Source organism: Jatropha curcas, chromosome 11 (assembly GCF_041381405.1).
Source record: "Jatropha curcas cultivar XTBG-Jc1 chromosome 11, XTBG_Jcur_1.0, whole genome shotgun sequence".
In the NCBI taxonomy this organism is placed as follows: Eukaryota; Viridiplantae; Streptophyta; class Magnoliopsida; order Malpighiales; family Euphorbiaceae; genus Jatropha; species Jatropha curcas.
In genome coordinates this window covers 4,311,662-4,339,594 of record NC_143161.1, presented here as the reverse complement: position 1 = coordinate 4,339,594, position 27,933 = coordinate 4,311,662, and the positions used below count along the sequence as shown (strand labels likewise).

The 27,933-nt window shown below is 34.7% G+C and overlaps 3 protein-coding genes across 5 annotated transcripts; 2 read left to right on the top strand and 1 right to left on the bottom strand.

The window, feature by feature from the left end:
- Positions 1 to 337: 337 nt before the first annotated feature.
- Positions 338 to 10,765, top strand: NUP155 (nucleoporin 155). 2 transcript variants are annotated; one of them, XM_089716177.1, is made up of 13 exons: positions 339 to 784; positions 1,190 to 1,359; positions 2,420 to 2,546; positions 3,552 to 3,814; positions 4,100 to 5,768; positions 5,843 to 6,055; positions 6,203 to 6,450; positions 6,528 to 6,942; positions 7,093 to 7,298; positions 7,940 to 8,291; positions 9,591 to 9,809; positions 9,971 to 10,299; positions 10,455 to 10,765. In XM_089716177.1, the coding sequence occupies exons 1-13, from the start codon at positions 632 to 634 to the stop codon at positions 10,570 to 10,572; spliced, it is 4,482 nt and encodes a 1,493-aa protein (XP_089572303.1). In that variant the 5' UTR covers positions 339 to 631; the 3' UTR covers positions 10,573 to 10,765. The 2 variants fall into 2 exon arrangements, with proteins under 2 accessions (XP_089572304.1, XP_089572303.1); XM_089716178.1 differs by lacking the exons at positions 9,971 to 10,299; positions 10,455 to 10,765 and having other exon boundaries at positions 338 to 784; positions 7,940 to 8,116; positions 8,188 to 8,291; positions 9,591 to 9,730.
- Positions 10,766 to 14,099: 3,334 nt separating this feature from the next.
- On the top strand, positions 14,100 to 21,687 carry LOC105634119 (ARM repeat superfamily protein). 2 transcript variants are annotated; one of them, XR_016318768.1, is made up of 20 exons: positions 14,100 to 14,548; positions 14,636 to 14,749; positions 14,905 to 14,970; positions 15,786 to 15,875; positions 15,968 to 16,087; positions 16,196 to 16,224; positions 16,317 to 16,459; positions 16,556 to 16,650; positions 16,845 to 16,931; positions 17,121 to 17,228; positions 17,314 to 17,405; positions 17,622 to 17,703; positions 18,102 to 18,167; positions 18,687 to 18,802; positions 18,933 to 19,053; positions 19,220 to 19,381; positions 19,476 to 19,604; positions 20,236 to 20,304; positions 20,777 to 21,183; positions 21,280 to 21,687. XR_016318768.1 is itself a non-coding variant. In XM_012216912.3 (20 exons), the coding sequence occupies exons 1-20, from the start codon at positions 14,453 to 14,455 to the stop codon at positions 21,382 to 21,384; spliced, it is 2,193 nt and encodes a 730-aa protein (XP_012072302.1). In that variant the 5' UTR covers positions 14,102 to 14,452; the 3' UTR covers positions 21,385 to 21,687. The 2 variants fall into 2 exon arrangements, 1 of the variants encoding a protein (XP_012072302.1); XM_012216912.3 differs by having other exon boundaries at positions 14,102 to 14,548; positions 20,777 to 21,079.
- A 462-nt stretch (positions 21,688 to 22,149) lies between these two features.
- Positions 22,150 to 25,946, bottom strand: LOC105634118 (Ankyrin repeat family protein). Its single transcript, XM_012216911.4, has 3 exons — positions 25,253 to 25,946; positions 24,281 to 24,690; positions 22,150 to 23,333 (listed from the first exon to the last, which is right to left on the bottom strand). The coding sequence occupies exons 1-3, from the start codon at positions 25,566 to 25,568 to the stop codon at positions 22,461 to 22,463; spliced, it is 1,599 nt and encodes a 532-aa protein (XP_012072301.1). The 5' UTR covers positions 25,569 to 25,946; the 3' UTR covers positions 22,150 to 22,460.
- Positions 25,947 to 27,933: the final 1,987 nt, after the last annotated feature.

The window sequence follows — 27,933 nt, the reverse complement described above, 5'->3', positions numbered from 1 at the left end:
TGAATTAGACCTATAAATTTAATTGGTTTTAAATAAATTTTAAAAGTAAAATGAACTCAAAACCGAATAGGAGTTTGTAAATAATTATCATATATGTTTGAAAGACGCATTTTATATTTTCGAATTCATCCGTAAAAAACTAAACATTAATATAAATACACTGTTAAATACTATAAATAATAAAAATAATACTATAAAAATTATTGAGGAATAAGGGTCTCGTGTCCTCGTCTTCAAACTACCATTCTTATTAAACAACGTCCAACCCGTTTATCACCTGGGTGGAACCGATTACCGGTTTGAACCGGACTCCTCTTCAAAAGTCTGAAAAAACATTTCGTTCCCGGCCGGCTTTCAAAAATAGCTTAGTTTGCCCGCCACCACTTAAAAACCTCTCTTAAAAACCCTATTAATTTGTGATCTCTACTGGTCCTCAAAAACAGCTCACTTTGTCACTCTCTCCCGCGCTCTCTGCTATCCCCATTCAAATCTTTCTTTCGGAATTCAAGCTTTTGCTCTACATTAGGCTTCAAGTTTGATATAACGGTTCTAAAACCCTAGGGTTTTTGAGTACAATCTCAATCCCTTCGCTCCATCCTAGGGTTTTGTTTTCCTTTTGGTTTTTCACGACATGTCAGAGGAGATTGTGCTTCGTGATGTGACGAACGCGGGTCTCGTCGTTAGCGACCGCATTGGGCGGGAGGTTGCGGCTCAGCTTGACCTCGAAGAAGCCCTTGAAGCTTCCAGATATGCCAGTCACCCTTATTCTACTCATCCCAGAGAGGTATTATTTAAATTTTTCCTTTTCTTTTCTTTGTAAGCAGCTGTTTGGTTTTTCCACGATAATCATTTACAGGGCAATTATACATGGAGAATGACCTAAAGGGAAAAAAAGGACTGTTATCGCAATTTCACTCTATTTCACCAGTTTAAATTATTTGAAAAATTAAATATTTGGAGGGATGATGATTTGGTTTATATTCGTTCAGCGATTCACTGTATTGCTGGATTGCTTTTTGTTGTCTGCACATATACACAAGCATATAAAGGCTTGCTTGTGTCCCAAATCTCAGGAAAACTTAAAATCTATATCCTCTATCTGCCATTCTGTATTAACGAGCATCTCTTGGATGTCTTGGATCTTTCTAGATGCCTTTGATGACAAATAACTTACAATTTGTGATCGCAGTGGCCTCCTTTGATTGAGGTGGTGGATAACAGGGAGTTGCCTCCTGTACTCATAGAAAGATATAATGCGGCCGGTGGAGAAGGGACAGCTTTGTGTGGAATATTTCCTGAGATACGCAGGGCATGGGCATCAGTGGATAATTCTTTGTTTATGTGGCGATTCGATAAGTGGTGAGTTGTCATTTTCAATTCTAGCAGGCTATTCAATAACTCATCAGCCATAAAATTTAATTACCTAAGATTACATTAAACTCTTGCCAATAATAATAGTTAAAGGCCATTCTGTTTGCAATGAGAACTCTGTTTTCTGACTGTGCTGTATTCTAATTGTCTGTAAGTGCTTGAGTTGCTCCCAAATTGGATATTCACACATGTTTTCTTTATGTGTTTTTGTCAATTCACAATTGATAAATGCTGAGACTGAACCTAATTTAGGAGTATTCTAACCAGTGATTGCACCTTAAGGTAAAATTTAAAATAATTGATACCTTCTACCTATGGAAAGAGAGATGGACCATGGCCTGCTTAATTTTTGGAATAAAATCTTTCTAACTTAAAGGTCCATCAATTATTAAAATTGGTATGCAGTTATGCTTAGTCTGAGCAGACATTGAGGTGTTGATATGACCTGAGAAGATATAAATCCCATCTTTACACATTGCTTGAGAGTTGAGATGATTTGGCTATTGTTCTTTGTTTAGTTGGTTATGAATTATGAATGAAAACTCTGTAACAATTATGTTTTTTTCATAGTGAAAAAGTTCAATTTGCTGGTTGTATTTCAAAATAGTTACCATATATAAACAAAACTACGGTTTCGGTCCTTTTTCTGGGAACCTATAGTTGTGGATTTCCATTTTCCATATTAAAACATGCACTTCATGATTTACAAGTTTTCTGAAATATGAACTGCTTTTCATAGGAATTCTTGATTGATTATGACATATAACACTTCTTACTTATGGAAGTTAATGTAAAGTTCCTGACTAGTGGTACTCATCTTGCTTATGTTGTTCTCCACGTTCCCTTTCAGCAACTATTCCTGTGGTTTCTACTTTGACTTCTCACTTATTCAAACTGTTTTATCTTGCCGTCTTTATGTTAATCTCTCTTCCTTTATCTGTCCCTCTCACTTTTTGAGCACATTATTATTGTCATTTTCACTGTCATATAGAAGTATTAATGTTATTAAATGTTTATTTTTATGTCTTTACTTTTTATTCGTGATTAGGGATGGACAATGCCCTGAATACAGTGGAGAGGAACAAGCCATTTGTGCTGTTGGCCTTGCCAAATCTAAACCTGGTGTTTTTGTTGAAGCTATTCAATATCTTTTAGTTTTAGCCACTCCTGTTGAGGTAGTAACTGAAGCCTTTGGTTTCATTTTCTGCAGGTTCTATGTTTTTCTATTTGCCTTTCAGATTAGAGGTCTCGGTGTATTCTTAGCTTGCTATTGACTTCCATGATTACTTATCAATATACCAATCATGCCAATTGTTGGGAGTTGTTTTTCTTCTGTTAACATATTTCCGTATTATGCATGCATGATTTGTACATTGAATTGAGAAATTAGAGAAGAAACTGAACTGTCGATTGAACTCCAGCTTAATACTTTGATATATTGTTGGGAATCAATTTTCTTAATAATTCCAGTATAAAATGAGTTTGAAGTACTTGAATTATCTGGATTTGATACTAGATTCATAGATATCCCTAAAGTCTAAAGGATAACTTAAATTGCTTTGTAGATTTAATGGTGTGGGATTGTGGTGTATTTTGTGTAATCACTGTAATACTAGTCTGATAACTTACAAAGTAATTAATAAGCTTGTTTGGAAGTGACTGAGTTTATGATGGCTTAATGATCACCTGAAAATTAGAAATTCAATGATACTTTGAATTCTAAAATCACTCTATGTTTTTGTCTTGACATTAATCATCTTTCGAACATTGTCCTTGTTTCTTTCTTCTGAGAGAATCAATTATTGAATATGCTACTTGCTCTTAGCTGAAAGGAATTTCAACTCTGTACGTGTCCTACCAAGGAATCATATTGTCATCCCCTACTGGAGCTTGATGACTATTCTGGCCATGCTAAGGTAGGCAATGGCTGGCTCAGCTTTGAGCTGATGGTGGTTGCCCAGTGACTCCTGGGAGGTTCTTAATCAACATAGTATCAGGTGCTTTTAAGTTCTTATAAATAGAGCTTAAGGTGCTAATCTGTAAATGAAAAAAAGAGGAAGCAATCAAGGATTTCCCTACTGTGTTTCTTTTTCATTCCTCTTGCTGGCCTTTTATGTAATTAATTCTATTCCTTGGATTTATGATTTTATCTCTAATGATCAACCTTTATGTGTTACCAGCTGATTCTTGTGGGAGCATGCTGTTCTGGAGGGGGTGATGGTACTGATCCATATGCAGAGGTCTCACTACAGCCTTTGCCTGATTACACAATCCCATCTGATGGAGTTACCATGACTTGTATTACGTGTACTGATAAAGGCCGTATCTTCCTGGCTGGGCGTGATGGCCATATTTATGAGTTGCAGTACACAACTGGTTCTGGCTGGCATAAGCGATGCCGTAAGGTTTGCCTCACTGCTGGATTGGGCAGTGTCATATCAAGGTAATTTATGTCATTCTTTATTTCGGATTCTTATGGTATCATCATTTGTCAGTTATTTTATGGTGACAACTTTGATTTCTGTGCGATTACATGGTGGTACTTCAATTTTGTTGATGAAGTTGAACTCGATGTGGAAGTTGAAGACATTTTAAGAACTGCATTTGTACTTCAATTTAAAAATTTACTAATTTCGCAATTCTGGGTGTCAGGTATCTCAAATTTCACTTTGAAACATGTTGCTTATATCTACAGAACATTAACATTACGTATACTTGCTATTTTCAGGTGGGTTGTACCAAATGTTTTTAAGTTTGGAGCTGTTGATCCCATTGTTGAAATGGTTTTCGACAATGAAAGACAGATTTTGTATGCAAGAACTGAAGAGACGAAACTTCAGGTTTTCCTTCTAGGACCAAATGGAGATGGTCCACTGAAGAAAGTGGCAGAAGAAAGAAATTTGTTCAGTCATAGGGATGTACATTATGGAGGTAGACAATCAACAGGAGCAAGAGCCCCCAGTAGATTGGCAAAGCCATCTATTGTTTGCATCTCACCTTTATCCACACTGGAATCCAAGTGGTTGCACCTTGTTGCTGTTTTATCAGATGGCAGAAGGCTGTACCTTTCCACTTCTCCATCTACTGGCAATAATGGCGGTGTTGGAGGTTTGGGTCAATTCAATGCAAATCATCAGAGACCAAACTGTTTAAAAGTTGTAACAACTAGGCCTTCTCCGCCCTTAGGGGTCAGTGGTGGACTTACCTTTGGAGCCATATCTCTTGCCAGTAGAACTCCAAATGAGGATCTCACATTAAAGGTTGAAACAGCATATTCTTCTGCTGGAACTCTTGTCCTTTCTGATTCCTCACCACCAACCATGTCTTCTCTTGTCATTGTGAATAGGGACTCGAGCTCACAGTCATCTGCTTCAGGTAGTTTAGGTACAAGCACAAGGAGTTCTCGGGCTTTACGAGAAATTGTATCTTCCCTACCTGTTGAAGGTCGAATGCTTTTTGTGGCGGATGTCCTACCCTTACCAGATACAGCTGCCACTGTTCAGGCATTATATTCAGAAATTGAATTTTTCGGATTTGAAAGCTCAGGGGAATCCTGTGAAAAGGCATCTGGAAAACTTTGGGCTAGAGGTGACCTTTCCATCCAGCATATACTTCCAAGACGTAGAATTGTCATTTTCAGCACTATGGGTATGATGGAAGTCGTTTTTAACAGGCCTGTGGACATTCTGAGAAGGCTGTTTGAATCCAACTCCCCTAGGTCAATCTTGGAAGACTTCTTCAATCGATTTGGAGCTGGTGAGGCAGCTGCCATGTGTTTAATGTTAGCTGCAAGGATAGTTCATTCTGAAACTCTTATTAGCAATGTTGTTGCTGAAAAGGCAGCAGAGACATTTGAGGACCCAAGAGTTGTTGGAATGCCACAACTTGAAGGTACCAATTCATTATCAAACACTAGAACAGCAGCAGGGGGTTTTAGCATGGGGCAGGTTGTTCAGGAGGCAGAGCCTGTATTTTCAGGTGCACATGAAGGGCTTTGCTTGTGTGCATCAAGATTACTTTTTCCCCTCTGGGAACTCCCTGTCTTTGTCATCAAAGGTGGATTAGGTTCAGTAGATGCCATATCTGAAAGTGGTGTAACCACATGCAGACTCTCTATTGGAGCTATGCAGGTCCTTGAAAACAAGATCCGTTCCTTAGAGAAGTTCTTAAGGTCCAGAAGGAATCAAAGAAGGGGACTCTATGGCTGTGTAGCTGGTTTAGGAGACTTGACTGGTTCTATATTGTATGGCACTGGTTCAGAGTTAGGTACTGGTGACAGGAGTATGGTGCGGAACTTATTTGGTGCTTACTCGCGGAATTTGGAGTCTAGTGCTGGTGGCACATCAAATAAAAGGCAGCGATTACCCTATAGTCCTGCAGAATTGGCCGCTATGGAGGTAGGCGCTTGATGTATTCACATACAGCAGCATATATAATTTGTTTTTCTGCTAAGTGATCTACTATACAACAGGTGAGGGCAATGGAGTGTATCAGGCAGTTGCTTCTTAGATCTGGTGAAGCTTTGTTTTTGCTACAGCTTCTTTCTCAGCATCACTTGGCGCGCTTGGTTCAGGGGTTTGATGCAAATTTAATGCAGGCAGTGGTTCAGTTAACATTTCATCAAATTGTTTGTTCTGAGGAAGGTGACCGCATTGCTACAATGCTAATATCTGCACTCATGGAGGTAAAATAAGTTCATACTAAAATGGCTAGAAGTTACTGTGCTTGAAAAAGTTTTTAGTTTGCAAAGATAGCTCTTCCTTTGTATCTTTAGATGTATTATTGTATCTGAAACTACTATCCTTCATCACAAATGCGATCCTTGCTCCAGTATTATACTGGTCCTGATGGCAGAGGAACAGTAGATGATATTAGTGCGAGACTACGAGAAGGTTGTCCAAGCTATTTCAAGGAATCAGATTACAAATTTTTCTTAGCTGTGGAATGTCTTGAAAGAGCTGCTGTAACTTCAGACCCTGTGGAGAAGGAGAATCTTGCTAGAGAGGCCTTCAATTTTTTAAGTAAAGTTCCAGAGTCTGCAGATCTAAGAACTGTCTGCAAAAGGTTTGAGGACTTAAGGTGAGTATTGATTAAGTCAAGGTCTAAATTCAGTGCGCTAACTTGTATCTTATGTTTAAGATGAAACTTCTATGCAGATTTTATGAAGCTGTGGTACACTTGCCTCTGCAGAAGGCACAGGCTCTTGACCCTGCTGGTGATGCTTTCAATGACCAAATTGATTCCGCAATTAGGGAACATGCAGTTGCTCAACGTGAACAGTGCTATGAGATAATTACTAGTGCTTTATGTTCTCTGAAGGGTGAATCTTCACAAAAGGAGTTTGGGTCTGCAGTTAGGCCTGCTGCCATGCGACCAATGCTTGATCAGGCTTCTAGAAAGAAATATATTTGCCAGATTGTTCAGCTTGGTGTCCAATCACCTGATAGACTATTTCACGAGTATTTGTACCGGAGTATGATTGATTTAGGCCTTGAGAATGAGCTGTTGGAGTATGGTGGTCCTGATTTAGTGCCTTTTCTGCAAAATGCTGGCCGTCAACCATTACAAGAGGTACATGCTGTCTAATTAAAGTGGAGGTTTTATGTTATGCAGTGGCCCCCTTCTGGGCCTTAATACATTGTAGATATTTGGAACACACTGCATGCTCTTCTGGAAAAAGTTTGTCTAACATTGTCTTTATTTTTGTTATTTGTCTTGTAGATCCGAGCTGTTTCTGCAGTAACATCTGCAACTTCTTCCATTGGTCATTCAGGAGCACCCATCACTTCTAATCAAGCAAAATACTTTGATCTTTTGGCACGGTATTACGTCTTGAAGCGGCAGCATATGCTTGCAGCTCACATATTATTAAGACTGGCTGAAAGACGCTCCACTGATGCTAGAGATGTTCCTAGTCTTGAACAGAGGTCAGCAGTCTCACAAATTGTCTGTTTGTGTATTTCTTATCTCCCTGTTGCTCTCATTATTCTAATACTATTCAGAATCACGTGTTTTCCTGATAACATTTATGTTATGCAATTCACCCCATGAGACTTTGTGCCTCGACGAGAAAATAGTAGCTGCTGCCAGCTGCTGGGTTACGGACCCAAAATATACATTGTGAGCCTGTTGGAGAGCCTTACCTTTTTTTTTAATCTCTTATGGAAGGCCAGTTTCAGTTGAAATAGAAGTTGGCCTTTCTTTCGATGTCGAGCCAGTGCCCTTAGTTGCCCCTTGGTTCTGTTGTGGCCTCTATTAACTTAGATTGATGGATTGAGTTATAATTATACCTAAATCCCATGGGATATTCTTATAAATAATTGCACATAAAAACTCAAGGTAATTTAAAATAGTTTAGGAGGGCATATAAACTAGGGGCTGATGTTGGGTAGGACTTTTCCTGGCATAACTAAGCCTGACTTTTTTTTTTTCAATGTGGGAGCCAATTAGGAGAGGAAACAAACAGACCTGCTTAGATTGCATCCACTCTCCATTTTTCAAATTCAGAACCCCTCTTTTTGATTGAACAGTTAACTTCTAATATTTGATTTCATTTTGTCAATTTCAGGCGCCAATATCTTAGCAATGCTGTTCTACAGGCTAAGAATGCAAGTGATAGTGGTCTGGTTGCATCCACAAGGGGCATAGGTACCTTGGAAGGATTGCTAGATTTGCTTGAAGGGAAGCTTGCAGTTCTTCGGTTTCAAATAAAAATAAAAGAGGAACTGGAGGCTATAGCTTCAAGGTTAGAATCTTCATCTAGCATGTCTGAGCCTGCCCAAAATGGGTCAGTCCCTGATAACAATGCCAATGCAGAATATGCAAAAGTTGCACAAGAAAAAGCCAAAGAGCTATCATTGGACTTGAAGAGCATAACTCAACTGTATAATGAATATGCAGTTCCTTTTGAACTCTGGGAGGTATGTTCCTTGCATTTTCTCATTCACTTTAGTCAGATCATTTAATGGCTATAATCAGACTGCTGAGAATAATTTTTAAATTTTTTTATGATATGACCTCACCACGATCAAACGTAATTAGATTGAGTTGAGGTTACTAAGAGGTCCCTGCTCCCTAAAGATGAAGCTACTGCCTGCCTGTCTTCTGCTTTGTTTTATTACTGATTCTGTTATTTTCTGAACTTAATCAGAAAGTCCTCTTCATGAATATATTATGGGAACTAAACTATTGCATGATTTACTTGAATTTTTGCAGCCGGTCAATACAAAATTTAATCTGTTTGTGATTGTCTCCAATCTCATATAATTTCCATGATTCTTCAATCATTTGTTCGATACAGTTCTAACTCCTTTTTCTGTTTTACTGATACTTGAATTGTTGGCAATGTTCAGATTATTTCTCTTTCAAGCCATTATGTGGGACTTCTCATTGCTTGGTTAATTATATACTTGTTGAAACATGCCAATGAAGAAATCTTATTTTGCTGGCTACTTCATATCAAAAAAAGTTCTATACTCTCTTCAGGAAGAGTATATTTTCTTAAGCAAGATTGATATAGATCTTGCAAATATAGTTCCGAGAATAAAGCTCAATAGTCAAGGGGCATGATAGATTTCAAAGGATTCTTCTAATATCTGCAGCATCATCCATCACGCCTTTTTCTTTCTCATATCATGCTGATGACGAAGGCTCTATTTCTCTTACTGGTTTTGTAGAGAAAGCAATGCCCTCATAATTGCGTAGATTTTTTCTGTCTTAGCTACTGCTGTTGCATCAATTAATTTACTAGGTCTCTCTGAAACCATCTACTGAGAAAACCTAATTGGAAGGTTCAAATTGGAACCTTAGTTTCATGTTGTAATTGCTTGCTGTTGATTTAACATTCTGAATGCACAAAACTAAGACAGAATAGTAGATCTTCATTTTTTCATCTGTCTGCAATTTCGTCTTGCTTCCAAAAATTTACTGCAGAATATGTCCTTGATTGCCTCTATTGGTGTATGTTAAGAATTTATAATAAGATGACAATGAGGATGAATTGAATTGATAGAAGAGGGAAAGATGGGCCAAGCCTTCTATCTTTTACACATAGTTAAGTGCTTCCATTACAACATTCCTCCTTATGGAGATTTGTAGAGAAACTATAATATTGTTGGATTAACATGAAAATATCATTCTTAAATTAACTAATTATGCTGTTATCATATTTTCATATTATAATGGGATTTCTATTTTTCCCTTTTGTTTTACCCTTTCAGATATGTTTGGAGATGCTTTATTTTGCAAATTATTCCGGTGACACTGATAGCAGCATTGTAAGAGAAACCTGGGCTAGACTAATTGATCAAGCTCTTTCGAGGGGTGGCATTGCTGAAGCTTGTTCATTACTGAAGAGGGTTGGTTCCCATATGTATCCTGGAGATGGAGCTGTTTTACCTTTGGACACTTTATGCCTTCACCTTGAGAAGGCTGCACTGGTACACTTTAATTCTCAACATATTTATGTGCTTTTCCATCTCTTTACTTTACTGAAACTTTTGAGTTTCTGGCTCGTTCTGGTTGCATAGAATTATTTACTGAACTATATATTTTAGTTATTATATTTATTTGGCCCTGTTTTACTGATCATTTGTTGTAGGAGAGACTGGAGTCAGGTGTTGAATCTGTTGGAGATGAAGATGTAGCAAGAGCTCTTCTTGCTGCTTGTAAGGGTGCAACTGAACCTGTACTGAATGCTTATGATCAGTTGTTATCAAATGGAGCTATTCTGCCCTCTCCCAACCTTAGGTTACGCCTTCTCCGATCAGTGCTACTGGTGCTTCGAGAGTGGGCAATGTCCATATTTGCACAGAGGATGGGTACAAGTACAAGTGGAGCTTCCCTTATATTGGGTGGAACATTCTCACAGGAGCAATCAACAGTCATTAACCAAGGCATTCGCGATAAGATCACGAGTGCTGCAAACAGGTGGACTTTTAAGCTACTTGTCATTTCTCTTGCCCCTTATATTTGATGCATATCCTCCATTTATAATTCTTGTTCTCTTTAAGATCTTATTTTACAAGGCTGAAAAAACTGCTGCTCACTCCAAGTATTGTATTCTTGATTAATTTGGATAACAGGTACATGACAGAGGTGAGGAGGTTGCCGCTCCCTACCAGCAAGACTGAGGCTGTTTACCGAGGATTTCGAGAACTTGAAGAGTCTTTAATGAGTCCTTTTTCTTTTGATAGATTCTAATTCTTTCATGTTCCTAATTTGGTGTTGTATTGTAAGAAATGTTTCTTTTAGCAAATAAAAAGCTTATAGTTTGAGTATATGTTGGTGTAACATTGTTCTTTGAATTCTGACTGACTCAAATGTAAAATTAACTGGTTGCATAGAAAAGTGTTGATTGTTAACTTTTCAATTACAGACCCATTTTTATTTGTAATACAGGTTCAGTTGAGATTTTGCGGGTGCACCTTTTCCCCCCAGGATTAACGTCACCTTATTCACCAAGCTAAGGCACCAGTTAAATTTCAGGGTACTTTCCTTTCTTTTTATGAGGAAATAGTATTGTTATGCAACCTGATATGTTTGTATTAGGCATCGGCAATTCTGACATATAGACAGGTCAAAAACATCAAGAAGATCAAGATTGCCAATTTCAATTGAGGGTTTTGTAACTTAAATCGAGAACCACAGATATATGAAATTGACATTAAGAAAATGAGGGATGCCTTTATTGCCTTGAAGTCCACAACTTAGTAGGTGTAACTGTTGACGAACATACAAGTTTTAGAGATACAAAACTAGATCCGATTTGTCCAATAGGTTTCCTCCAGCTTGGAACTAATTACAACCTCGTACACCTCCACGGCTCTACCAATGAGTCAACTTTGGAGCCTTATCCAAATTTAAAATGTCGTTGTCACTTGTCACTTCTCCTTTGCTGGCGATTTTGGTTAGCTTTGATTGACAAAAACAACATGGAAAAAATAAAAATGGTAGTGCAAGACGGCATTGTTGGTTGAATTATGTTTCTGAAAATGGAAAATCTACTAAATAATGATGAAGATGCAATAGAATAGAGAAACCAATATTTGTTATCTCATAACTTCTGAAAAAAAGTATCATTTATTTTCAAGAACATCTATATTTACAGAATATAATTATTCTAGGTAATTAAATTTTCAACTAAAGTTGAAATTGCATAAATTAAAATGTAATTATAATTAAAAATTAATATTTTCACATAAGATAACTATCTAATTCTCACCTAATATTCTTAAATCAAACCAAGCGCTCAATAGTTAATTATAATTTGAAGATATTAAGCTTTTTGACTTTTTACACTACGAATCAAATATTTAATCATTGAGTTACTAGTTGAATTAGGAATTCAAATTGTAACTTTTTTTTTTTCATTTTTTTAAAAGAATAAATAAAATGGAAAAGGCTAGCTGCCTAGCTCATTGTCACCACCGTCCAATACTTTAAATTCTGAATAATAACAAGTAATGTTGTGCCACTTTCTTCTTATGGGTCCATTTTCTTGTTATCTTTGTCCCCTGCATGACGTTATTAGATTCTAAACACACTAATCTTAGATAATTCCCATGCCTAATTGAAACTAATTAAATATTTTTTCTTTTTTTTTTTTTTTTTTTTTTGAAAGAAATTAAATATTTTTTCAAAAAAAAAAAATTATCATATTGACAAACCAAACAAAGGGTTATGAGCTAGGAAGATTTATGTCTTAATCAACCTAATCACATGTCTAAACACAAACAATTGCAAGAAGTGATCATTTTACAGGTCAAAAGGAAAAAGGCCTCCTAATTTTTTTCTACCATGGCATTAGCAACCCTTTCTTTTGATTTGCTTTAGCCACTGTTGTTGGGATAAGATTATTTATTCATTGATTTGTTGGTAATGTGAAAGAAATATTATTGGCATGTTCACGTAATCCAATTCCAATGTAATTGATTTAGACTTTATAATTATTATTATTGTTATATGAATTATTAATAATAATTTAGGAAAATTAAGTCATTGTTGATCCTTTGTACTTGTTTTTTAAAAAAGAAAATATATATATATATATATATATATATATATATATATATATATATATATATATATATATGAGTCCAAAAATGATATAGTGTTTGGATAATGGAGTTACTGTTTTGTTCTTATAATTTATTCGTATTCTTGTTTTTGTAATGACTTTGACTACCTTAATTATAAATTCTAGGGACTGGTTTGTTCTTTCTTGTTTATCCTTAATCTTATTAAATTTTTGAAAGCAATGTGAAAAAATTTACTATATATTAAAATAATTAGTGGATAGTGTCATTTGCTATCAAATTAGAATCACTTTTATGGAGAAAGTGACTTTTATGGGATATTCAAAACGGTGAAATTATGCACGTTAAAGTATAGTTTAGTGATAAATATATATATAATCTGATAATAATTCAAATTCAAATCTTCAATACTCAAAAAAAAAAATATATTATGTAATTTTGTTGCAGGAATGCTCATTTCTTCATCAATATAAAAATTTATTATTTTTTGTGTTGGTTGACTTTAAGTGCTATTATGAGTGAAAAAGATATATTGACAAAAACATCCTTCTTAATTTTCATATATAAAGTAACTGTATGTATTAGGAGTTTAAAAGCCTATAAATTTCATAAACCTTCAATTTTACTCTAGTTTAACAGCACTTCAATAATCAAAATAGCAAAGCACTCATACAAATAAACTGAAAATTTAATGTTCTTAACAGTTATGAGAACAATTACAAGTAAAATAACTGATATTTTAGTGTTAGAGAAGGTGGTGAGTTATAATAATAATAATAATAATAATAATAATAATAATAATAGCAAATAAAATAAACTGAAATTTTAATAAAGAAAGGTGATGAGTTATAGAAATAGCAATAACAATAACATTGTTAAATTATGATTCAAGGAGATGACATTAACAATTTGATTTTAACGTTAAGCCTTCTTTTATCTCAGGTTTTAATAAATTTTATTTTATCATAACTGAATTTCTATTTTAGAACATATTTTCTTCTTTAAAGAAAACACAACTCTTAACTTAATTCATTTCGTGCAAAAAAAAAAAAAAAAAAAACATAATCACTTATATAAAATGTGAAGTGGGGTTATTGTAAATTAAGAAATATATGAAACTTTTAATATAATAAATTTTGAAATTTAATTATTAACTAATGTAAATTATAAATATAAAATTTAGTATAATTAATATAAATAATAAAAAATAAATATTAATATTTAAAAATTAATCAATATAATTAATATAATAATAATATAAACAATAATATATTAAATTATTTTAATTATTAATTCCATTGACATTATATTTCTTTGAAAAAAGCATTTTCATACAAATTCGCAATCAAATTTGTATTATTACAAGAAAAATTTTCCATTTTTATTTAATGTATGGATAAATTAATAAAAAAGTTTAAAAAATAAAATGTTATTAAGGTTCGAATTAAATATATAATTTTCATTCTTTTCCAATTTATATTAACCATGTTAAATTAATTACATAATTATTAATATTTTGTAAGGAAATAATAGGACGAAGACCAACTCAATCGTAATTAATTAATTACCCATACAAGCTGAAGGTGAATTAGTGATTTAACTATTTACCGACCCACTCCAAATGAGCTGTTATGTTAGCCTCTGTTGGCGTCCTCCGTGACCGTAATTAAGCACGCAGAAGAGGACTGTCTCCTTTGAAACTCATTTCATTTTGCCGAAAAGGACCAAAGCAAACAATAAAAACGAAAGGATAACAAAACAAAATAAACACATTTTCCATTCCGAAACTAAACAAATAAAAGATTAAAAAAGAAAGAGAAAGAAAGCAATACCATCGTTCGTTTCTCTCTTCTTCCAGATCTGATTTCCCTCCATTGAATTCTTCTTCTTCTTGTGACCTTTGAAACTATCGAACCCTAAAAGAAAGAGAAAAATGTTTAGATTCGAACAGGAGAAGATCAGGAAACGAATTTGATTTTTCTTGCCTTTCAGGAATTGAAATCTGAGTCACGGGAATTGCGAGGAGTTTTGGTGTTTCTCCTGTCATGGCCAACGTCGACGCGCTTACCGTGATTCCGGCATCCGTTCTTCGTAATCTCTCCGATAAGCTTTACGAGAAGCGCAAGAATGCTGCTCTTGAGGTTTATACGTTTTTCCAATTTGTAGGATTTCAATTCTAGGGTTTTGAAATGGTTTAATTATGTTATATTGTTGTGTGTTCTGTGTAGGTTGAAGGTATAGTGAAGCAGCTGGCGGCTGCTGGAGATCATGACAAGATAGCTGCGGTGATCCAATTGTTGACGACGGATTTTACCTACTCGCCTCAAGCTAACCACCGTAAGGTTTGTAAACGACTCGGAAATGATATTTTGAGTTCCCTGATTAATCGCTAATTTGAAATTTGGATATGAATTTGAACATTTGATGCTATGTTTACAACTTTTGTTGCGTAATTCTGAAATTTCTTTTTCGCACTGTGTATGAATTTATGTTGTAGGGTGGATTGATAGGACTAGCAGCTGCAACTGTAGGGTTGACTACGGAAGCAGCCCAACATCTTGAGGTAATTCATCTATTGCGGTCTGTATTATTCTCCTTTTTTTTTTTTTTTTTTTTTTCTTTAGCGTTTCTTTCCCCCTGCATTTTGTGGTCTATTCGAGGAGCTATTGTTTTAGTTAATCAATATGTGCACTTTACATTTAGATTGCAATCGTCGTCAGGACAATACAAATTTTGTAGAAATCATCTCAAAACCTAGGTCTTCATTTTATATATCATTTTGTTTGATTTTAGATATTCACATGGAAGCAATGTGCTGTGCAGTTAGTGTGATTTGTAAAATGGGAAAGTTTTTGAGCATTTTAAATAATGGAAGATGTAATTCTGACAGTAATCAGTCTTCTGTGTAAATTCATTACTGTGTTATGAACTAATAGCATATCATTTAGTTGAATAATAGGAAACACATTATTATAGCATTTGATTTTTTTTTTTTTTTTTTTTGCTAGTATGATTATTTTGTAACAGATCACAAAAGTTAATATTGCATTAAACCAGGTAAACTTTTAAATAGTTTCTAATGAAAATATTATCTAGAAGTAAAAGAAGTATAATTATCATTATCATTACCATTTTATAACGTGTGTGTGTGTGTGTGTGTGTGTGTGTGTGTGTGTGTGTATTAGTCAAATAAGGATACATAACATGTGCTCCTAAGAGAGAATATGAAAAAGATTTGGAAGATATTGTTAGATGGGGGTTAATGTACTCTTGAGCAAATGCGATTTTGTTTGAGATGTACGTGCTGTTATAATTTGTAATGATTATTGCTGAGATGTTTTCCTCTTTTTATCTGTTGTTTTCATTGTATCTCACCAGCAAATTGTGCCACCTGTGCTTCATTCTTTTTCTGACCAAGATAGCAGAGTTCGTTATTATGCTTGTGAAGCCCTGTACAACATTGCAAAGGTTAGAATCAAACTCATTTGTATTTTTTGTTTTTAACTTTTTGTTCTCTAGATTTTTAGGTTCTTACTGTGGCATATTTTAATAATGTGCAGGTGGTAAGAGGAGATTTTATTGTATTCTTTAACAAAATTTTTGATGCGCTATGTAAGCTTTCGGCAGACTCAGATGCCAATGTACAGAGTGCTGCTCATCTTTTGGATCGGCTTGTAAAGGTAACTAGTTGCTTCCACTCACAAAAATTTTGCTGGTTATTTATATTTGTTGATAGGATTCCTCATAAAGCTTGAAATCAGTTCTCACATTGTACTGTATTGAAACAGGACATTGTTACTGAAAGTGATCAATTCAGGTATTGGACTGTTATGGCAAGATTGGCAAGACTTTTTTGTTAACTGTCTTTGCAATGTGTGTTTTAATGTTTTTATGGTGTTCTTCTGTCAGCATTGAAGAATTTATACCATTGTTGAGAGAACGTATGAATGTCCTAAATCCCTATGTCCGCCAATTTTTGGTTGGATGGATCACTGTGTTGGACAGCGTTCCCGATATAGATATGCTGGGTTTTCTTCCTGATTTTCTTGATGGTAAATATCTTATCTGAAATCTGATTTGCTCCTTTAGAGTGTGTCTTTTGTGATGCTTAATGCATATGAACTCTTGAACTTTTATTTGATCCTCAGGTTTGTTTAATATGTTGAGTGATTCTAGCCATGAAATAAGACAACAAGCTGATTCGGCTCTTTCAGAGTTTCTCCAAGAGATCAAGAACTCCCCAGTAAGACTTCTGCTAGTGTTAAATCCCAAAGTTTGCTCTAATGTAGTTTGGTGTTTCTTGTTCACTGGCCTCAGAAAATATTGTGTGTATTTGTTTCTTAAGAAATTATATAATTTGATATCTAGCATTTTGACATAAAAACAAATCTTTTGTTCATTTGAAATTTTCTGACTCGAGCAGTACTACTGTTGAAGTCTGTAGATTATGGTCGTATGGCTGAGATACTGGTGCAAAGGGCAGCATCTCCAGATGAATTCACTCGGTTAACAGCTATCACATGGGTAAGTCGATTCACAAAATAGTTATTTCCTTGCATGGATGTAGGAATTGTATTTCCTGCAAATCAATTGTTAATATCAACCTACAATTTACTTTGGACAATCAAATATTTATTATATGCAATGGAGGTTTCAATTTATTACTTCATTTGAATTATTTCAACTTTTTTTTTTTTCATTTTTAATTGGCAGATAAATGAGTTTGTGAAGCTTGGTGGGGACCAACTTGTTCCTTACTATGCTGATATCTTGGGAGCCATTCTGCCCTGTATATCTGACAAAGAGGAGAAAATTAGAGTGGTAAGCTGGATTTTATGGTTCTAAACCTCTGGAACAAAAATTTCTGTCTTAAGCATCCTAAACCTCTTTACTCTTGGGTGATTAGGTTGCCCGTGAAACCAACGAAGAGCTTCGTGCCATCAAGGCTGATCCTGCTGAAGGATTTGATGTCGGAGCAATACTCTCCATTGCGAGAAGGTGTAGTTTTTGTAAATTGTGATTAAAAGGGGAAAAAGGGAAAACCATAGATTTAAAATGTTGCTAGGAATTTGTTTCTTGACATTGTACTTTTGCCTTATGAATAGCTACAGTTGAAGGTGACAACAGTGACAACTGTCCCTTGTTTAGGCTAACTACAATGTTTAATGTTTAAAATGATCTTATGTTGGTTTTTTAACCTTGTTGACCATTCAGCCAATTATCTAGTGAATGGGAGGCTACTCGAATTGAAGCATTGAACTGGATATCAACACTTCTAAACAGGCATCGTGCTGAGGTAATCAGGCATCATATATAAATCCTATATATCCAGTTAATATTCTTGTTTTCTTAAAGATCCCCCTATCTCAACCAGTGTCCCAAGGTTCCAAAAGCACATTTTCCTGCATTTTCTGGTATCCTCTATGCAATGGGTAAAGGAAAGCATCAATGCAAACTTGCATTCAGGGATATGGGAATATGAAACGATAACATGATAGTTTAGTAGGGAGCACGAGGGGAAGGGTTTTTGATGCTGTGTTTAACCTGGATAGGAGATTCCTACTCCACTTTCATTGCAGGAGTCCTTTGGGCTTGTGTTATACTTTAATTCAATATTTGATCTTTTTTTTTTTCCTTTGAGTTCTGAATGACATTTGGACAGTGTTTCATTTTGTAATTTCCAATATGAAACAGGTCTTAAGTTTTCTGAATGACATATTCGATACTCTTCTAAAGGCACTTTCAGATCCTTCAGATCAGGTATCATGTATTATTGATTGCATGTTTTCATCTTTATAAGCTTTTCTAGTCGTGTTTTTTTACTTATTCAATTGTAACTTTTTGGATCAGCATTATTATCCATTCCCTCATTTGGAGTAAAAAGTGTTGTTAGTTTAGTCATGATGTTAATTAATGACTGTAACATTCTCCCCCTTACAAGATTATCATTATTGGTTCTTTGTTTTCTCAATTTTGAGAATAGGTTATGCTGAAATGTTGCCCTTCTATTTTTAGTGCTTTTTGTGTCTTAGTCCTAAACCATTGGAATATGTCATTGTCTTACATTTTTCGGTTAATTTTTTTCTGTATAGCAAAATCTGTTGCTTGTGATTGCTTTTGTCCTACTAGTTCTTCTTTTACTAAATATGTAATCTTGGATTCTGAACTGTCTGAGTTTCGAGTTTGGGTTCAAATTTGTTTCATTCAAATTTACATTTTTAGTGGCACCTGAAAAGTAACTTGTACTGGTCTCTGGTGCGCGTCTGAATCTCTTCCCAGGTGGTGCTCCTTGTTCTGGAGGTTCATGCATGCATAGCAAGAGATCCACAACATTTCCGCCAACTTGTTGTTTTCTTAGTGCATACTTTCCGTATTGATAATTCTCTTCTGGAGAAGTGAGTCCATCTCTCTTATTCTCTCCCTTTTGCTTTCTTTAATTCTGTGATTCTGTTAGTATGCTACATGGATAACACTGAACAATCATTTCATTCTCTTTTGCTGCAAACTATTCCTATATCTTCTCAGGCGTGGTGCTTTGATAATCCGAAGACTGTGTGAACACTTAGATGCTGAAAGGGTCTATAGGGAACTCTCCACAATATTAGAGGGTGAACATGACCTGGATTTTGCGACTATTATGGTTCAGGTTTGGTCATTATTCTGAAAGTAAATAATCTTCAGGAGTTCTCCTACATAAAGCAGCACTGATCAGATCATATAGGCCAGATTTTCTATATAATTCTTCTCCCATTTTCGTTTTTTAACTCTAGTTGTTTGTTTTACATACTTGTTGCTTAATTTTTATTTTTCAGGCTCTGAATTTGATCTTACTTACATCCTCTGAATTAGCTGGACTTCGAGATCTTTTAAAGCAGTCGCTTGTGAATCCTGCTGGGAAAGACTTATTTGTTTCTTTGTATGCTTCATGGTGCCATTCGCCTATGGCAATTATAAGCCTTTGCCTGTTAGCACAGGTAAGAGTTTAAAACTTTTTCACGTTCAAAACCATGCTGTTCCCTCTATCATGCATTCTTTTAGTCCATAATTGTGTCTTCATTTGTTATCCAGACATATCAGCATGCAAGTGTGGTAATTCAGTCACTGGTAGAGGAAGATATCAATGTCAAATTCTTGGTCCAGCTGGATAAATTGATTCGCTTGCTAGAAACTCCAATCTTTGCTTACCTTAGATTGCAGGTACATAATTGAAACTCAGTTATAATTTACCTATCTACCTGGTTGAGATATTGTGATTAAATTTGACACAAGGATATTCAAATTTTGGTAGTGCTTCATTTCTTTATTTATTGTTTGATAATTAGCTATCAAGTCACAATCTCATGACCTGTGTCATGGATTGAAAAGTTGGTCTGCTGGCTGCACTCTCTGTTGTTTGTCATCATATTTTTGCACATCTTTCTATGGCTATGCCTTGCGAGATTGTGTTACAAAGCTATTCATACAGTCTTGCTTGCTTTCCATGGAGATTTCAGATGCTCTCTTTTGTTAGGATGTTGTTACCCAAGCAAGGCCGCTAAAGGTTTTGTCAACAAATGTGCATTTGCTGCCTTTCCCTTGTTTGTTTTGGAATGTAATCCCTGTACACGTGGGAAAAAATGTTGGCTCCAGGATTAAGTGATGCATGATCATTCTTGTCAGACTGTTTTTTATGTTGCCTGGGCCAAATTCTAGTTGGCTGCTTATCATACTTTACGTAACTGACCTGTGTATTTTTGGTGATTACGATAATTCAATTCTTTATTGATGCATTGGCCTGCCTTGTGTAGTGGAGATATTTGAGTATCCTAGCCATTTTTGGTTTTTGCAGCTTCTTGAACCTGGAAGATATACATGGTTGTTAAAAGCTTTGAATGGTCTCTTGATGCTACTTCCCCAGGTATGCCTGGGATGACATTTTAATTGCATTCAACTTCTATTCTGTCAACGATTTTCTGCAAATGCATCGCATGTGCTACTGCTGAATGCCTAATGTGGTTGCAAATTTAAGTATGCATATCTTTGTGGCTGGGAAGGATGGGGCTTAATTATGCTAGTTTTCTTGAATACTGTTTCTCATTATGCAGTTTAAACATTAGATAGAAGCTCTATCACTCATCATTTATTCACCAACAGTATGAAGTCGGAAAGAAATAGAATAAATGAAAGGAAAAACAGAGAATCTCAGCTAGATGCTAAGGGTGCAGGGTGCCAAAATTAAAATATAAAATAAGAGAAATTGAAAGAAATGTAGGAGTTTGGAGTTTTCATTTTTTTTTTTTTATTCCATTGTTAACTGAATTAGTAAATTGTAGTCCGATCTATTGGTTTATGGTTTATTATATTCATTATCATTTGATTGTTGGATGCAGCAAAGTGCCGCTTTTAAGATACTACGGACTCGTTTAAAAACAGTTCCTTCCTATTCCTTCAACAGCGATCAAATAAAGCGGACATCTTCAGGAAACCCTTACTCTCAAATTCTAAATCATGTTCCAAGTGGATCACAAATCTCAGAGGATGGTGATGTAAACCAGGAGGTTGTGAATTCTAGTTTGCATAATGGAATTAATTTTGCTTCACGGCTACAGCAATTTGAGCAAATGCAACGCCAGCATCGCATGCATGCAAAGACACAAGGGCAATCTCGCACCAATTCTGCTTCATTGTCAAAGGTTCGCTGAATTTCTTTTTGGCACTCTTGTGATTGATTGTTAACAATTGGCGTCATGATTTTTGTTGGCCCATATTGAGTGAAGAGTGCAGAGTGCACTGTCATGTGAGATTTCCTATGTTGACTGAATTTTTATTCACCCTACTTTTGATGCTTGTTTGTGCGTTATTTTTGAATGACGTAGTACCGGTTACGTGGCAGGAAGTACAAAGGCCAGAAGAACCACGGCGGCAGCCTCCTGCATCAGACTTGAATAGGCCTCCTTCAAGAACATCTAGAAGAGGCCCAGGGCAGTTACAACTTTGATCATTGCTGCCTCCTTTCTTTTGTTTTGGAGCTAGTTGTACACATCTCAGCATATATTGGGAAATGGATGAGATCTGGTATAACTTGTAAAATTGTATATCGGTAGTTTGTTCTGTTAAATTTGTGGTGGTTGGGAATGGCGAAAAATTGGGTTTCGAACTAAGATAAGCTTGGGTTTTTCCTGAGCTATTCTTTTTTCTTTGTAAACGAAGTATGTCCATGTGGTTCTGTTATTTTTATTGAAAACCATATGGGCCGCCAAAAGCAAAATATTTTAGAGAATATGCAATTTGTCTTTGTCTAGTCCTCAGCTGTTACGTTGACCTTATAAAATAAGGAATCAGCTAATTCATGTACACAAATCAATTATCACCAAATTTAAGCATATCGTCCATTTATTTCTTTGCATCTCCCTTTATATCATATTTGTTGTTTTGACATCTAATTTATATTACATGTTTCAAAAAAATATGTTTTGACTAATGGTAAAGAGTCTGTACCTTTTGGGCAGGAGGACGAAACTCAGATGAAAATATAAGAAGGATCTAGATGTGATATTTATTTGTTCAATCTTAGAACTGTATTTCACTCTCAACAAAATAAAAATATATCTACATATCATGATGTTAACGTTTAATTGTGTTTAACCGAATTATCTTTTTCATGCATATAGAGTGATATTATATTATTATCCATTCAAATATCGAGTCCGTGTATCCAGATGGAAAGTAGACTCTTTATGTGAACACGTGAAGAGAAGAGAAATCAAGAAAGCTACAGCAGTCCTATCTACTTGGTTCCTACTATAAAATACAGTGTACAGCGTATCAGCGAGTGCAACTGGTAATGTTTCACTATGCGGTTCACATTTTACTGGAGACTCGAATACCAGCCAAAATTACAAAATATACAAAATTACACAATTCGTCAACCCTTCTGTTAAGACAATTTGAAAGCAGAAAAAAACCAGCCATTCAAAAACTAGAGCCCCCCACCAACAGGTCCGTTTTCTTTTTCATTTTTCTTTTCTTTTCTTTTCTATACATGCTGCCTTATTGCTCAATACATAGTTTAGTTTACAAAGCATAGATCTTTTCCATATCAGAGTTGTAGTCATCAAGGTCTGATATGTTTGCCGAGTAAGACCATGAGAAAGACTTGCTTCCACTAGCTCTTTTTATGCGCCTTTGGGAGTCCCGGAAAGCTCCGAAATGTTGCCGGAAAACGAAGTAACACATGCTTCCAAGTGTCCCAACAAGAATTGGAGTACCCATTAAGGTTATTGTTATAGCCATCCATGAACTGCCTTTTCCCACTACTACAAACGCTATAGACAGAAAAGAACCACTAGTGCAAGCACACGCAGCCCACATCAGCTTGTTAACTACAGATACTACCCGTTTCTGAGCTCGTGTGTCCCAGGCCACCAAAGTGATCTGAACTACGACAACAGCTAGGGATATGAAGAGAGAGGTTGCATTTAGAAGGCAAAAGACTCTGAAACCAACTTTGTCAGCTATTTCAGCCTTTCCTACTTCATTTCCATCCATTATATATTGCCCAGGCAAGTTGAATATAGCCAAGAAAGCAATTGAGGCAAAAAGAGTTGCAACAACAGTGACGGAGTTTGTCGTATTTTGGACAGCCTCTCTGTGAAGTTTTCTTAGTTCTTTTGCAATACCAGAAACTCGTCTATTGGTTTTTTCATTTTGTATGAGTTGCGAGTGTACCTCATGCTTTATATCACTCACAGTCCTCTTAAGTTCCATTGCTTCATCCATTTGACCCATGTACCTAGCATGCTTGGCGCCAGCATCTGTTAGAGCTTCCTTGATCTCCAATGCTGATTCTCCATATTGGAGTTTATCAGCCAAATCCATTGCAGTTTCACGCTGATTATTGATGGCGTTGACATCAATAGATGTATAGCTTAGCAAAAGGCTTACAATCTGGAAAGCATTGAACAACATATAAGATATGACTGGAGAAAAAAAAATTACATTTCACACTGCAAGTCAAGTTATAAAGAGCATATTCTATTGCTGTAGTGCCTTAATGTCACGTTTAGACTTGTAGGTTTGAAGTGGTAGAAGATTCTCTTAGTAACAGATCCATTTCAGCAGGGATTTCTGAGTAATGAGTTAGACTATGTTTATGTTGAATTGAATTTGAGTTGATATATACAACTGCTTATACATATTCTTTACGGTTACATTTTTTTAGCTAATTGAGTTCTTCTATTGATCCAATATGTATACGCATAAACATGAGCCTAGATAGAAGCATATATAACCCATTATGAAATAAAATTGTCCTAATTCAGGCAACAGTTATGAATGAAAAATCAACATATAGTAGTGGCAAAGCATCCATAGTTACATTGGGGTGATCATGCAATATGTGATTTGTAGCAGACTGGAAGGTTTATTGCAATGAGTAGCCGTCAAAAACATTAGCAGCTCAAAAAGGCAGATGTGAATAGCAATTACTATGATTTTAACTCTTATACCAGTGTAGTTTTCCTTGTAATTATGAATTTTAATATGAGAATCCACTCACAGGATCTCAACATCCTATATTTGCATGATGTTTCTATTGGAAATTAGTTGTGATTCTCTCTTTTCTTTAGTCATTGGCTTCCCTACATAAGGGTATCCTCCGAGATATTATTAGCAATCAAGGAGGAAACTCCACAAAGAGTAATACTAATACCATAAATGAGAAACTGAGAGATATGACATTATTAATAATCCACCTCATTAATAAAAATAAGAAAATCAAATTAGCCACCACCCCTATATTCTTCTGCATGTGAGATGATGCTAATGAAGACAAATTAATGACGAAAATTGTAAAATAAATTCTCATTTTAAATTCTAAATGAAAAATAAATTACCAGTGGACGACATTTCCTTGTGGCTATATGGACTGCCGTGTTACCCTTCTTGTCACGTTCATTTAGTATCGAGCAATCAGCTGATAATATATCCTCTATTGCAGAAGTGCTCTGACCCTTTGCAGCCATATGGAGTGCAGTTTGGCCTTTCTTATCTTTGATGCAGACAATTCCAGGATCACGGTCAATAAGCGCTTTTACAATCCGATCGACGCCATACCTAGCCGCATTGTGCAACGCAGTTTTCCCATTTTTTCTCACTATCCTTGCTGAGCTGACATCAGCATCCAAGATTGCATTCACCACTTCCAAATGATCTTTGACAGCTGCTGAATAAAGTGGGCTAGTGTTGGAGGAATCACATATCTTGGAAAGCTCAGGCCAAATGCTCAGTAGTTCCTTCACGATACCTAAAACCAGCAGCCCAACAGCATACCAAATTAACTAGCCTCTCAGGAACAAAACAGAACTACAAAATACTAGTAGCAAGTTACACTAACATATGCAAATGTTTGAATAGCACAATCCATATAAATGAAACTCAACTATGATGCAAATCCTACAAGGCTATAAACTCTCTAGGATTATTAGGCAAATGCAATATTTGCGTACGTAGAGACTTGAATTTCTACTGAATGCTCAGAAACTTGAAAATGCTTAATGTCTGTCGGTCCGATCTCTAACTTCCAATAAACATACTAAGTTTTAAGTGAATAAGGCAGGTTTACCATTACCAAGCAGAAGAGTTTCTATTTTCTAGCCTCTTCTTAACGTGTGCACAACAAAACTAAGAAACAGAATGATGACATACACCTAACTTATCATGAAAGATTAAGCAGTTGGAACAGTAGAATCGTTAATCACGCAACAAAAATGAAGAATCAAACTAATTCCACAAAAGAAAACGCCAATTCCAATGAAAAAAGCAGAATCAGGCCAAAAAAAAAGGCAAAATTAGAATCAGACTCATACCCAAGTGACCCATCTTAGCTGCAACATGGAAGGCATCCATATCAGACTTGGACCTGATTTTAACAATTTCCACATCACAAAACTTGATCAAATATCTAAAAACCTCTTCCAAGTTATTCTCTGCAGCTATAAACAGAGAAGTCTCCCCTGCATCAGTCTGCATAGCCATTAGATCAGACACCGGAGAAGACCCATCAAACAGCTCATCATTTGTCAGCTTCTCCACAATCTCTTTCAGAGAATCCAGGTCGCCTGATCGGACAACCGAAAAGAAAGATTGGTGGGTTCTGAAGCGCAGTGATTTTGTCTCCATCATAAGGTCAGATCTCCCTTCTCTCTCTCTCTGTCTCTCTAGTGTCTATTTCGACATCAGTGATATAAAGAAAATGAATAACCTTTTTCTCTGTATTTCTTCAATTAAGCAAAGACCAGAAGTGAAAAAGTAGAGACTTTATAATTAATTCTCTAGACTAGAAAGGGATTCCTTTTAAGCATTCCTTACTTAAAGATTCTAACTTTCTGTTTCCTGCTCTTTTTTCTTCTGCAGCAGAGAGAAAGAGAGAACCACATGAGCAAGAAAACAGCAAAACCCAGAAGCGGAGAAAAGGATAACGTCGTTGAGTGATGGTGGTGTGGTAGTGACTTTGATTGATAAGAGGTGTTGGACATATGATTGAAGTTACCCATTGGAGACTCTGTACTGAAGCAATCATGTGGGGGTTTACTATTTGGCGAGTCACGTAAATTTTGTAAAAGTTTTTTCTTTTTTTTTTTTTCTATTTTTTAAGGTCAACAGACTTACTATAATAACCTGCCTGTCATCTAGCTCTCATTGTCGGCAATCAACTGGCTCTTTTATAAATGTCCAGCACAACACGTTTTGATAATTAAATTAAGTGGATGCGGTTGATTACATGTGCGTGGTTTCCCCTTTTTTTTTTAATCGGATATGGGTCGGTTCCCCGTTTAGTCGGTTATTGTTTATTTAGTTTAGTCGTTAGTGATATATTCTCTAATAACATTTTAATTATAATTACCATTTAAATATCAATTTGAAAATAAGATTTCATAGGAATTATTTTTATAAAATTAATATAGCTCAAATATAGTTTAAAAATAAATAAGCTAATATTTTGTAGAAAAAAACTTTAAATTGTAAATTAGTAACTAGTTAAAACTTGTATCATTTTAACTAAAATATTTACCAAACACTTATATTCTGATTTTCAGCTACATAAATCGATTAATTTAAATGTTTTTTTATTTTTTATTAAATATTTAATGAAAAGTTGAACTTAAATTGTTATCCTAATTTTAAATATTAATGGAGGGTCCAATTAAAAATTTTAAATCATACTAAATATGTGACTGCTATTAAAGTAATATTATAAGTATTAAGTTAATTATTTTTTCAAGTATTGAGTAAATTCTTTAAAAATCAAATCCAACATTTATCTATTTTTATTTATTATTTAGAGTTATGCATGAAGTTTAACAAAGTAGTTAAATCACTTTAATTATACTAACAAAATATTTGATAATTTAATTAAATTATTTTTTATCTTATCCAATCACTTCAATCTCAATAATTTTTTCCATCAATATTATTATTAAAATTAAGATAGAGAAAAAGGATAATAACATGATTTTAGAAAATCATATAAAATAGTTATTTTAGTTAATGGAGATAAGAGCAAAGTTGATTAAATTTTGATATTTAATATTAAATTCATTGAACTTTAAAATATTATTTTAAGTATTATATTTAAAAAATGACTAAATAATATTTAATAATTATAATTTTATAAACCAATGCATTCAACATGTGTACTCTTCTAAATTGAAGTGTTGGAATCAGAGTAGTTTAAAAAATTAAAAATCACAAAAGTTTAGTAGGCTTAGATTTTGTGTTTCAAACTGTAATAGCAAGCCCATAGTGAATATAAAAATACATGTCTTTCACACAAGCATACTCACTTAGGCTAGCCCAATTGGGGTTTTTTTTTTCATTAGGCCCGCCCAATTGTGCCCTAATTGAATGGTTTCGGCCTATATTCCAATCAATAAAAAAATACCAATTACTTATATTTTTTTTTTATATATTTTTTATTTCTTCGAAAAGTAAAATATCTCCATTTAATTTTAATATACTTATTGTTAATAATTTTTAAAGGTGACATTTAATATTAATATAAATGTATGTTAAGAAAAATGTTGTTAAAATTAACTATTGAAATTATATTAACTAATTTTTCTTAATCGGTATAAAAATAAATAAATTTCAACCATTTACACAGTGAATTTTTATGCTTCAAATTTTTTTTTGTTCATTGCACTCATTGTAAATTAACTTCCACCATTTTACATATTATTGTAATAGTTTTATATATAAATTATGGATAAAACTTTCCAACACGTATAAGACCATTCGTATATACCAAGTAAATTAAAAAAAAAAATAAAAAATTCACATTATTATAGACATAGCTAACTGCTATGTGACGTTTCGCCATTTATTAATTTAAGAAATAAAGATATAAGAGAATGAGAGGGAATTTATTATAAAATATTATCTTTAATTGTTGGATTACATATGGATTTTAGCATCAACTTCTTTATTCACGGGGGAACACTCAATAATAATAATAATACAGCAGTAGTAATATTTTTATTGGAAAATA